This window comes from Numenius arquata, chromosome 10, assembly GCF_964106895.1.
Source record: "Numenius arquata chromosome 10, bNumArq3.hap1.1, whole genome shotgun sequence".
NCBI classification, from domain to species: Eukaryota; Metazoa; Chordata; class Aves; order Charadriiformes; family Scolopacidae; genus Numenius; species Numenius arquata.
The window spans coordinates 41,008,887-41,021,856 of record NC_133585.1 but is presented as its reverse complement, the minus strand read 5'-3'; the positions used below and the strand labels follow the sequence as shown (position 1 = coordinate 41,021,856).

The 12,970-nt window shown below is 46.4% G+C and overlaps 1 protein-coding gene across 2 annotated transcripts in view; it reads left to right on the top strand.

Moving 5' to 3' along the window:
• The first annotated feature begins 3,733 nt into the window (after positions 1-3,733).
• The window catches only part of SEPTIN11 (septin 11), a 58,908-nt gene continuing 49,671 nt past the window's right edge, over positions 3,734-12,970 (top strand). For both annotated transcript variants that reach the window (XM_074154654.1, XM_074154655.1), the window contains exon 1: positions 3,734-3,832. In XM_074154654.1, the coding sequence (XP_074010755.1) occupies positions 3,806-3,832 (27 nt within the window). In that variant the 5' untranslated portion in view covers positions 3,734-3,805. The remainder of the gene's footprint in view (positions 3,833-12,970) is intronic.

Sequence of the window (12,970 nt, the reverse complement as noted above, 5' to 3'; positions counted from 1 at the left end):
GCTACTTTGCAGTGTAAATTGCCCTGTGGAGCTGCAGGACTGCTAGACTGTAACTTCTGGAGTAGAGGGAGCAGCCCTAAGAGAAACTTTCAAGTTTCTACGTAAGAAGTTACAGTTTAGGCAATGTATCAGAAAAGTCTTCCACTGTGCAAGATTTGGGTTGCTTGGCTGGCACAGCAAGGGAAACTACACTGCATGCTCTGCCGCATCTTACTTTCAGCTTTCCCTGTGGTGTATATCGTAGGAGAGTGCAGCTACATCCCATCAGTGATGTTCATCTGAGTAGGGTGCAGATGCTGGGAAGAGAATAAAGGTCATATTAATATTTTATCATTTTGCACGTGCTTTTGGTACAGTTCTTCAAGGCATAAATACCTTTCTCCCTCTTCTTCTGATGAGCCCTGAATTGCAATCACAACTGTGTTTGATAGCAGCACACTCTCAGTGGAAGTGGTTAGATGAAATGAATGGAGCATAATGATATAATTGTGATCACAAATAAGAGAGGAGAGTAGATTGTGAAGATAAAAAATCCAAGTAAATAACAGTGGCAAATGACAACACTACTACGAATGTGTTATTTTGGTTTAATGGACTAAGGCATAAGCAGGAGGCTTTCCATGATACCTTATTTTAATTTAAACACCCTTGGAGCTATTATCTTGCTCACTGTAACATTAGCTTTGACTAAAAAAATAGAGGTTTTTCTCCTGAGAAATGTCAGCTCTCATCCTGTAAGCTTATTTCTTGAAGTTAGTGAAACACATTCAGGTAACATTAAGTGTTGCCTGAAGCACCTGCAGGACTGAGGCCAGCACTGAATGCTGATGGTTTTGCATTGCTGAGCTTGGAAAAGCCTCACTGAGCTTGTTCTAGTGAAATGGGTTAAACTAACACATCTCACTCGACAGTCACTACTGGCTGGGAGCATGTTGCTTATGGGATAGCTCAGGTGATGGACAACAATACAGCAGTTGATTGTAACCCATTTGGTTATGACTGTCTATTGATACTTTTTGTAGGCACATACAAAACTGCTGAAAGAGCAGCTAACATTGATTCAGAGGCAGAGCAAACACTGGCACGCATCTCCTCCCTTACAGCCTGAGCTGCAAATCACATTTTGGGATTAAGGGGGTATAATGCTGTGTGCAGGCAAGGAGAAGTGCAGCCCTGTTACCTGGAGTTGCTTCTTTGCCTGCTTCATGCTAAGAGGTTTAAAGAGACTCTCGTTTTCCCTTATGCTCTAATGATTTACCCTGTCTGCAAATTGTTTGCTTTTGCTGTGGGTAGGAGTCTTCAGAATGGCTGAATATACCCCTGTCTCGCCCTTTTGGGGAGTTCTGGACACAACAGGTCTCTTGATTCTTTGGGTGAAATTTGAGTAAATTGTGAGTAGTGCTAATCACAAAATGGAGGCAGCATCAAGCGTTACTTCAACGTTAAAAAAAAAATAAGCCCAAGACTTAGTCTTGTAGGTTCCTATTGTTGTGCAAGAATATGTTGCCTTTAGGGAGCTATATACCTGTGTTTGTTTTTAAACAGGAGGTAAGTTAACCCAAGTTCTGTGTCTACTTGTGTAGTTTCTCATTCCATGTAATCTGACAAATTGCCCCTCAGCTGACACAAAAGGTTATTAAAGCATTGACGTGCCACATCTGCAAAATGATGCAAAACAGCTTTGGAAAAATGGAAACGGTTCCTGCAGGGTCTCTAGAACGAGGGCCTGGCAATTCCCTTTGCATGGGTACTGATTTGTTAGCAGCAGTTATGAAACTTTCAGGAGCAAGGGGTCTGCTTCTTCCCACTGAACAGCAGGAATGCAAGGAACTACGCTAGCTGAGATCTAGAAAGATTGCCAAACATTTCTTTGTCTTGATGTGTTTTGTTTTTTTTTGCCTACTCTTTCAGCATGAACAGCCATACCCAGGAAGGTCTGTATGTATGAGTATCACAGAGAAAACAGCCGTGGCTCTCCCAGCTTTGGACCAAGGAAGGACTCGGTGAGTCACGTTAGGGTTTTGCAAATGCAGGTGATCTTTATATTAGTTAAATTATGCTGATGCAGGAGTATCATGTGTGCCTCTAATTCAGAGAAGGGGAAGCTATGTCTGCCTCACCCACAGGTGCAATGAAGGTAACTCCTTAGATATGATCATCGTCAGGTTTCCACTAGAGGTTGCACTGGTCTGAGCACATTTCCCAGTACAGGCGCGCTCAGCACCTCCTCATCTGGAGCCATGCATGCAGGAGGAATTTGCTACAAGAGCAAGAACACAAGTCTAATATAGCAGCCTCCTTAGGATATTAGCAGTAACGCCTAACGCATTAGTGTAATAAAACCACTGTGTCAACTATGCTTGCAAAATTTTACTGGTAGAAACCCCATGATTGCTTTTAGCAGCTTTGCTAATGATGGCTGCACCTGTGCCCAGTTAAGGGCTGCTGCCCCAGGAGCGGCTCCCCAGCTCCAGGTGAAAGCTACATAGTGGTCATGTGCTTTCTTAGGTTCCCCTTCAGTCTGGGCGCTGCAGGAACAGGCCCTATTCTCAAATACCAACTCCTGATTTCTTCAAAACATGATAAAAAGAGCTACAGGAAAGAAGTAACTGGATTTTGTAGCCCTCTACAAACAGCTGCCTGTTTCTTCATAGCAGTATAAAAATGGCTTTTGGAATGAAAAAATAAAGGCTCTGAGTTGAAGTGTGTTCAGATGGTAAGTGTACTTCTGAGGTCTACTTACTTACTACCCTGGGCTGTTTGCCTCTAGGAGGTATTCTCAGCTTTTATCCTTTTGGCTTATTTGTTTTGATTCTATGGATGTCCACATAAGGGGATAGCTTTGATATGTCTGTAACTTAATATGTGTTTCATGTGTGTGGTGAATCGGGTCCCTGTATTTTGTAGTCTTTTGGGGTTTTATGCCTTGTAAAACACTGCAGGGTCTGACCCAGCAGGGCCCTTCTTTCATGGCTGCCTTGGTTCCAAGACTTGTGAGCAGACATATTTAGTCATAAGACTTCCACCTTTGCAGGTAAAAGGGTATCGTGCGTTGCATCAGGATGTTAAGCAGTTTGCCAGTTGGAGCAACAAGGAGCTATCTGTGCTTCACTTCATCCTTGGGAATCGCTTACCAGAGCAGGAGAGCAACTGGCCACCATGGCTATAATTTGGTATGCCCAGTTTGTTTAAAAATGGAGTATGGGGGTGTTTGGCAGGAGGGGAAAGCTCAGAGAAACAAGAGGAATGAGGTCCCCGCATCGTTATGCGAGGGCATTAGGGGCTCCAGCTGTGGGAGCTCCTGTCTGACTCCCTGTTAGAGATCCTCATCCTCCTTCTTAACCAAACTGGTGGTAGGTGGACCTTGCCAATCACTTGCTTGGCCGTCTCTTTGCTTTCAGCTGTCCCCCCATTACTGTGGGGCTGCCGGAGTCGGAGCGAGTGACCCTTTCGGGTAAAGGAGACGGGTACGACCGGCTGGGCTTGGGGGAGCCGAGCCAGGCTGTGGGGCAGAGCAGCGCGGCCCCTCCCGGGAGGGCTCTCAAAAAGAGGGATTAATTGCAATTACCGCTGGGGATTGACCGCAGCCCCCCGCGGCTCCAGCGCGCTTTCGGGGTTCCCCGGGCGGTCGCGGGGCTGCAGCCGGCCGGGGCGGCGCCGGGGGAGGGCTGGGGGGGTCCCGCCTCGCCGCCCGGCCCCTTTGCATTGCGCATGGGCCCTCCCCGCCGGGTGGCCATGTTGCAGCCCTAGCAGCCAGCGCAGAGGCGGCGGCGGCGGGCCGGGGAGCGCAGCGAACTGCACCGCGATGGCCGTGGCCGTGGGCAGACCGGCGGTGGGTGCGGCGGCGGGGAGCGACGGCGGGGGCCGTCGTACCGGAGGACGGAGGGGCGCAATGCGGTGCCAGGGGCGCGGTGCTGGGGGTGAATTGCCCGAGTACGGCGGCGCGCGGTGCCGGGGGTTGTAGGGGTGCAGTGCCGGGGATGCCATGCTGGGGATTGTAGGGGTGCGGTGCCCGGGGTGTAATGCGGGGAGTTGCGCGGGTGCGATGCCGGAGGGGACGGCGGGCTGGCCGGTGCGGCGTGCCGGGGCGCCGCCGCCTATGCCCGTTCCCGGGGGGGCCCGCGCGAAACTTTTTCGCCCCGGTTTGGGGGCCGCGGCTCTTTGTTGCAGCGGGGCCGGGCCCGGCGGCGGGCAGCTCCTCCCGGAGCCCTTTGCTTTGAGCCGCACGGGGTAGCGGGCAGACACCGGGAGTGGTCCCCGGGCTGCTCCCGCCGGGGCTGGGGCCGCGTTTGGTGGCTTGCCGTGCGTGTTTCTGCCCCGCCGATTCCCGTGGATGGGAAAACTGGGGAGTGGGAAAGGCTGTGCCTCGTACAGGGTGGGCAGCCGGGCGGGCGGGGAAGTGCCCGCAGCCCCTGGGGAGAGCCTTTGGGCGTTCGGCTGCGGCGAGCAACAGTCATGGAAACCCCGCCGTGAAAGTCTTCCTAGGGGCACGCATGTTTTGCATCTTCCAGCGTGACCATTTTTTCGGGGGATGTGGTGGCCGGGAGTTTTTTTACATCCATGTTGAGAAAGACAAAAGATTTCCCCTTTACAGAGAGAAAGGAAAAAAGCAAAACCAAACCACAAAAACTAACAGATGCTATTCCCTCCTCCCCCCCCCCCCCCCCAAAAAAAAAAAAAAAAAAGTCTCTCTTGCATCCAGCTTGCAGAAACGTGAATGAAACACCACCATGACCAAATTGAATGCACTTTTGTGCATGATCGGCCGGGGGAGGGAGGGAGACTTGACCGGCTTCCCGGTAACTTTTTCAGTGCTTGTGAGTAGAACAGATGTTGCCCATGAGTGGAGGACTTGAATGCGGCTCCTTTTCGTAATAAGAAAATAGTCTGTGTTCAAGATGTCACCAGGATGAGACAACTTCTTTTAGTATTTTAGGTGCTTATGGATCTGCGGGGGCTATATGGTTCCTCTGATGTGGCAAAGCAAATGTATGAAGATGGAGTTAATGGTGTTACTGGAGGTGGCGAAATTATGCTAATAAGAAAAATAAGAGCTGATGTTTGTTAACAGAATACCTATAAATTATACCAGCTGTTTGTAAAGCTGCTTCTGAAATGATGCCTTGATCTTAAGGTCTAAAGCATGCTTGGAAATGTAAGCTTGTCTTTCATTGTAAGAAGATGCATTGAAACAGCTACTTCAGCTGGTTTTTAGGGCAAGCTGAAGAGTATCACCAAGCAGCACGGTTTTGCTTTGTGTAGAGTAGCAACCTTGCAACATGAATAGGTTCAGGAACATGGCTTATTACAAGATGTGATTGCCGTTTGTTCGTGTGTGTGTGTTTGCTTCATTTTTCTGTCATTATATTAAAGTGATGCCACTACTCAGGCTCTCACATTTTTGGTTAATTGAAGTCCAGGAGCAGTTTAAAAACAGCATCCACAGAGGGTTTTGCAGTAGTTAAACTGAATTCATATCTGTGTGCCACTGAGTCCGGTTCAGTGGGACCGACTGCAGAATAAAGCATCCTTCAGCGTGAGAAGCGTGTGTGTGGGAGAGGGAAGGATGAGGGCACTCAGCTTCCTCATAAGCAGCTGGGGGGCAGACTGTTCATCCTCCAGAACTGCTGCTTCTTGGAGAAGAGAGCTGTCTTATCTTGGGATGATAAGAGAAGAAAGGATGGTGGGCTGGTGTTCAGTAGATGTTGGGGGGTGTAATGTCTTGTATACCTTCTTATCTAATCCTCTCTGCTGCCGCTTTGCATGCTGCTGTTGTGTTGCTGGGGGGTGGTAGGGAGTTTGAAGAAATAGTCAATTGTATGGAAGAGCAAGGCTGATGAACGTTTTCTTATTAGCGTTCAACATAATCAGATTTTATAAGGGCTCTGAGTCATGTGTGTCTTGTCGGAGAGAGCATGGGGGTAGAATTAAAGAAAGGGGGGAAAGAAAAGGGATGAAACAAAAACCAAGTCAGTTTGACTTAAAACTATGATAACATTCCTGAGTCACAACCTTTTGCGTCCTGGCAGGATATGACATTATGTTAATTGTAAAAGCATGCATAAAAGACTTCAGTGAACTGCTCTGAAGTGTCTGTGTTTAATTGTAGCTGAGCAGGGCGTGTTTTGGTGGGATGGGCGGCTTTCATTTTCATCTGGTCCCACAGATGTGAAGGCACATGTGTAATGCTCTGCCTGTAATTTCATTTGACTTAATAGAGACTGATCTCTCTATGTAAATATAAAGGCATGCATAAGCAAAGTTTTGGCAGGATTGGTGCTGGGAGCTGCCATGGGACCTCTCAGCTGATGAAAGCCATGCATACGCTTAAATATACATCAGGGTGGAAGGATGCAAATGGTCATCTGGGCTCAGTGTGAGATAAGCCACTTGTCGTCTGGAAACTGTTGAGATGTGCTAGATAGGGGACCCCCTTCCTCCTGGGTTAATTCCTAGCATCTTGACCAGTGCTGGATGGTTTCTCAGTAGTTCAGAGCATGGAAAAGGGCTCTGGCCTCCTACCTTCTCTTTATTTGTTTATCCTAAATGTTTAGAGAATCATAGCTTGGTCTAGTTAAAGCAGCAAAGTTTACTCATATGTATACACTAATGTATACTCCTCTTCAAGTCAAACAAAGTGATGGAAAATGAAACTGCAATACAAATTTTACATGGGAACCATGGAAAACATTATCTGAGATATTAATACAGCACAATGTATTGTTCCATCTGTTTTAAAAATACTTGATAATGAGAGACTGCCAGTTTCCATGGAGGGGATGGAATGGAAGAGAGACACAAGAAGGTAGAGCGGGGCTAATGGAGCTGAAGGCTCTACGGGCTCTGTCTTTCTCTGAGCGGCAGGTCTGGGGTCAGCAGGAGCGGTGGGGCAGTGTCTTTGGAAAGCCACATCCATGTGTGTTTGGTGGGTAGAGCAGGGCCACCATGACCGCTGGTTTTAGACAACGAGATGAGCACTGAGAAAGGTGGTGTGCCCTTGTCTCAACCTTGTGGGTGTTTCTGTGCTCCTGCCAGCTGAGTATCTGGTTGTCTTCACGACAAAGGTGCAACTGGGTGGGAGAAGAGCTATTGCCGGTGGAGAGCTGAGACTGAGAGGCTGGGGGACGAGGTGGCTCAGGGATTGGACCCTAGGGTAGGGAGAGGATTGTCATGCTCCAGGCACAGGTCAGCAGTGCCATGGCTACTTTGTAGCTTGTCACTTTCCAAGCTAACTGCAAGGGTGAGCTGTCCCTGCTGTTGGGTATCTGCCGACGAGCATCACGGGGCTGCAGACTCTCCTTCCAGTGAATGTGATGATGTTGTGGGCTTGGGTGTCACTGCGGGGGACTGCTGAGATGGCCAGGGCGTGGGTTTTGGCTTCCTTGCCTGCTTTCAGCTGCAAAGCATGGCTTTTAGGGTCTGGCCTGGCTCAGCTGTCTGCGCTGGGGAAGCAGGCCTGGGCGGTGCATGCAGGAGTGTATTTTAGTTGGTGAACTCTTCATTTCCTTTGTTCACCTCTGTGCCTTGTCTGCAGTAGGAAATTCTTTCAGACAATTCTTGTTGCTCCTGTTGACGTTAACAATGGTGGGAACCTGCCTTCCCTTTGCCTTGTTTTCAGCACAGCCTCAGTTGTGGGGCAGGTTTTGTATCCAGCCCACCACAAGCTCAGGACCTGGAGCTTTTCCAGCATTAAGCAAGCTGACCTGGAGTCAGGATCTGATGGAGATACTTGGAAAATCCTTATTTTGTGTAGATGAGATCATAGGGAATCAATTTTAGTGTCTGAGTAGGGCCTCTGAAGTAATGATGGGGATTGATTAAGTAAGCAGCGTGAATCTGAGAAGTAAAATATTTACTTAGAGCTGAGGCATGTTTTATATGTCCTTCCCACCCCTGCAGCCCCTGGGGGAGATGGCTTTACTGGCTGGCGTCCTGCTCTGGAGAGATTTGAGGGTTGTGGCTCCTTTTGTGCCCTTGGTATACCTCTTCCTCTCAAGGTAATGCCGAGAACGTGGGCATGAGCTGCTCGGTAGCTTGTGGCTTGCTTTGCAGAGAGATGCCAAGGGGAAAGGATCTCCTCTTGGCTTGGAAAATGCTTCTGCCTTGTTCAAGCTCTTGGACTTGGCTTAGAAAGCTTCGGTCCTATAAGCTATAGTGGCTCTTGTAGGAAAAGATACTGAAGCAGTTTCAACTCGGAACAGTTGGGTGCAACCAGGTGATTTAAAAAGAAACAAAAAAAGCCCCGTAATACTACTTGAAGCTTTTTCTAGGTACACTATCTAGCTGTCTTTGCTTCCAGCTCTGTGAACAGCTCTCCAGCCTACTGTAATAAGTGATGCGTAATAATGGTTCAGACAAACACCACAGTGCTGTTAGCATTCAGCATGAACGCTGGCGGAGGATGCTCCAAATCAGAGGCAGAAAACCAAGTTCAGGGTCTTTGCTGTCTTAGCTAAGAGTGGTGGTAACAAAAATTTACCCCAAATCTTCTTCTTTCTCCCTATGTTCTGAGTGCTAGTTTGTGTGCTACTATGTGGTGCATTCAGTGAGACGGGAATAAGAGATGCTCTTTCTTGGCTGCTTCATTACGTCTGGATGCCTTTTCCCCTCCTCTACACCATGGTGCTTGGTTTAGATGTATGTGGGCCAGGACTTGCAGGAGTAGCCAGAGCTGTTTTCATGCACAGCTCAGGCAAGTGTCATTAATGCAGGTATAGGCATTGCATGAGGCGGTAGATAAAGAGCTGTGAGAAGAAGGAAAAGCTCCTTGTGGTTTTCCATTAGCAATACCCAGCCCTTCTGCAAGCTTTCTCCCTGTGGCTGCACTCTCTGCTTGTCCAATATAGGTGATACTCACTGCTGGCATGAAACATGTAGTCCAAAGGCCATTATTGCCATTTTACTAGTAGGACAATAATTTTGCTGAGCTCAGCAATTGATAAGTCTTGAGCTATATTAGGGACTCCTGATTTAAAAATACAGACTGTAGCTGTGTTTAGAGAAGTGGCTAAGTAGCCTTAGGATCTGAATTTGCAGTTGGAGCTTTTGAAGTTGCTGGAAGTATGGAGGAGCTGAATCTTTCTCTTGCAGGCTTAGGCTTTTTGTTTTATTTTGTAGCAACCCACATAAGGTGATGGCAAAGAGCAGACTACTACTGGGTTTTGGGTTTTGTTTTTCCCCATCTCGGCTTATAGCTTCTTTAGATCTTTCTGTTATCTAATTGGATTTTCTGTTACTGTTTCTGCATCCCAGATGTATTTTCAGATGGGATTTAGCTGTTGGAGATGAAGAAGACTTTTTAGAAACGTTTTTGTTTTGCCACAGAAGTTGCCAGCAGCTCCTGAGAACTGATTCCTGTGCACAGTGGTAGTTCTAATAGGAATTGTTTCTGGAAATCTGCATGCATCTCATATATTTAATTCAGAAGTTATATTAACATCTCTCACATGATGGGAGTGGAAGGGGAGAAATAGCATTTTGAATCCTGAGGGGAATCTTTGTAAATGATTTGCAGGAAAGTTCGGGGCTGTCTATGGATCTGAAGGTGTTCTGCAAAGGCTGTGGTTGTTTCGGCAGGGGTGTAACTGGGTGCAATATAAAGTATGATGTCCCATATAAGCAAGAGACTTGACAGAATCTATTTGCCAGACATGTATTGAACACACCAAGTGTGCTAAATGCTTTTCCTAAGCACATTACTGTGGCTTGAGTTAAGTTTCTGACAGTCTGGTGGTGGCAGCTCTGTTTTTGTCTGTAAACAAAATTAAGGTGGGAGAGGAGCAAGTTTGTTAGACGGCTTGCTTGGCTCACTCAGTGACAGCATGAGGTTGTATTTCCTTCTTCTACAGGGCAGCGCAGTGTCTGATTCCCGGTGAAGTACAAGAGCACAAACTGCCATAGAGCTCAAATTGCAAGTCTGCTTTTATTCTTTCAGATAGGGGTTCCCATTTGTAGCCACAGCCAAATCTTTTTGTTTCAAAGCACACAAATCATCTCTTTTCAGGCCCTGAGAAAACCCATCTCCTCTAATCTGAGTCAGCCTAGGAGTTTTTGGCAGCTTTTGGATGAATGAAGAATAGCGGGATGATGGTCCTGGCTATATTTTTCCAGGACACAATTTGGCAGGCAAAGCCTAGCTTGGAAATAAGAAATCTGCAACCTGGAAAGGTGAAGGTATCTGGTTATCATTGACACTAGTTCTTGGCATCGCTCTGCAATAATGTGGATTACCCCACATCCTCCAGATGTGTGTAGGAAATGTACAGGGTTGCCAATGCAGAGGTTGTGCATAAATGTAGTTGGATTTCCCTTTTTTTGCTTCTTCATGTGGTTAAAGATTTTTCTTTGACTCCTTTTGTTTTAATCAGTAGAATTATATTTCTTGGATATCTGCAGAATTAATTTAGAAACAGCATGGCTAGTGATATTTCAATAGTCTTTATTTTTGCTTTGTTCTGAGTTTGAGATGTCAAGACTGATATTTTCAGAAATTGCCAAATTAAATAAGTGGAAACAGTTCTCATTTATTCTCAGCTTTTACAGCTAAAAGATTAGGTTGTCATACTGTGAGCAGGTATGTTGCTAGCTGTAAATGCTAGCAGTGATAATAAGGCTTAATGCAGCTGTCTGGGACTGAACATATGCACAGTCCTCAAATCTTCCTCTCAAGACCCCAAGAGGAGCAGGGATTTTGTTAGATCGTCTGGTGACTTGCTCTAGTAGTAAATCACACCACTTAACCACCACATCCGTTGGCTGCTACTTTTTCCTCCCCCAAATCTGTTTCGTGTCCGGGTTGAGCTATGGCAGGTCTCATTGTGCCTTTTCTTTCTTGGTCAGTCACAGAGTCCTGCGCTCTGAATTTTTTTTGCTTGTGTCTTAAATGCAAGGGTGTAGATACTGGGAGGGGGCGGGGTGGAACCAGTCATTTCTCAAATCCATGTCAGCAGTTTTATCTGTAAAGCTTTCCCTAGTTGTGGCCAAGTAACTCGGCTTGCTGCTCCCGTTGTTTTTAACAGAAAAAACAATGAATCAACGACTATGCCTTTGTTAGCTTCTAGAATCAGAAGATTAAGTTTTTAGTTACATTTGAAAATGGTTTCGTTTTTTTTCCTGTATATTGTTTGTAATTTCCAAGCCAAGAAAAATCCTTAATGTTTTGAAATTAATGCTTTTCTGCCACAAAGTATCTTTTATCACAGAAAATACCAACGTAGTCTCATTCCGTTTCATCTGTCTCATTAATATTGAATAGATGCTGCTCTAATATGGCAGGCGAAGCAAAGCAGGGAATTTCAGCTAGTGTCTGACAACGGCAAGCCGAGATTAAATGACATCCAAGTGCGATCTGCTATATATAAAGTAATTGGCATTTTCTAGGAGCATTTGACCTAATTTATGCTTTTTTTTTTTTTATCTCTCTGCCCCCTCAAATCTGTCTTCAGAGGTTGGTTAGTCATCAGGATTTCGGAGCCTTCAGCCTGCTTTTGAGAAGGTGCTTGGTGCCAGCCAGTCCTCTGAGTGCCCATGGGGGTGAGAGATGCTAAGCATCTTTAGGGAGGAGGTTGTTGGGAGCCTAAGGGTGCTCCCCTGGTTGGTGTCAAGGCAGATGTGTGAGGGGTCCCTCTAGGGGCTGGGCACAAGAAAGGGCAGACAGTGCTGTTTCTGCACCTGGAAGATGCTATTTCACTCTGCCAGACCCACTTTGGAAGTCATAAAATGAGTCCTTGGCCAGAGTCTGGAGGTAGCTCTCCTTCCTGACTTTGAATAAGCGTTCAGGTCTTGCGGGGAGAAAGTGGGGGGTTTCGGTGACTGCGGCACAAGTCCCTGGTGTCCAGTGGAGGTGGAAAGTGGCACCAGATCTGGGAGCTGTTTTGCACTGGGGAAAACGTGCCTGTAAAGTCTCTGCTTTGGCCCTGGGCCAGCTCTTCAGTGAAGCAGTGGTAAACCCTTCCTGATGCTCTGAGTTACGAAGAAACTGGGCTGAAAGCTGAAACTAAACAACTTCTTCAAGAAGTGCCTTACCTTCTGGGGTGCACAGTTGATGGTCACTGAGCAATTTAGTTAGGTTTCTGATATACAGAATTCTGATATACAATTGTCAAAAAGTAGTAGTGTCAAGGGACCTTGGGTTTTGTGTTTCCAGGTAGCTGAACATTCATCCTGCTGAAAAGCACTTTTGCTATTCAGCATTTGGAGTTATGCAATTATTCATCATTAGATCATTAATTACAAGAGCCATGTGGGATTAGGGCTTGTGTGGTTGGCATGCTGCAAGTGTTTCAGCTTCTGATTTGGTGGGTGGTCTTGGGCAAGTACCTTCATTTTGGTATGCCTTTGTTTTCTCCATCTGTAAAGCAGGTAATAATTCCCTAGTTTTGTAAGGTGCGAGGCTGTGATAAATGAATTACTAGCATGGCCACAGTCATCTTTACAAATCTAGCCCTATTGCACCAAATCTAGTGAGATCTTGTGGCACAGAAGCATTACCAGACTAATGCTTTTAATTAAAAACACTTTCAAGAAAATAAGTATTTAAATAGGGTAATATGCAAGCTATGTTTTCAAGGAGATTTAACAAGTAATTTCAATAAGGAAGGAGGGTTTAAAAGTGAGCAGCGTGGATAACTCCGCTGGCCTTGTTTCTCTGGGTTTATGTAAATGTAACTGAGGGCAATTTTCATATAGAGCATTCCTAAGACGTGGAGAGTTTCTCTGTAGGCCAGAATCACTTAAACATCAAAGCCAGAGGTGTTTTGGTTTTGTTGTTTAAACAAAAACATTATTTGAAATTGCAGTCTGACCTGTGACTGCTGTCTGTTGCTGAACACGGGCCACATATCCCCTGGGTTTGGCCTTGCCAGGAATGGAGCTCAGAAAAGCAGTTTTTCCATAGGATGTACATTACTTAGTTTTGATATAACCTAAGGAAAGCAGTATTTTTTTTTTATAGCCTAACCAAGCAACCTGA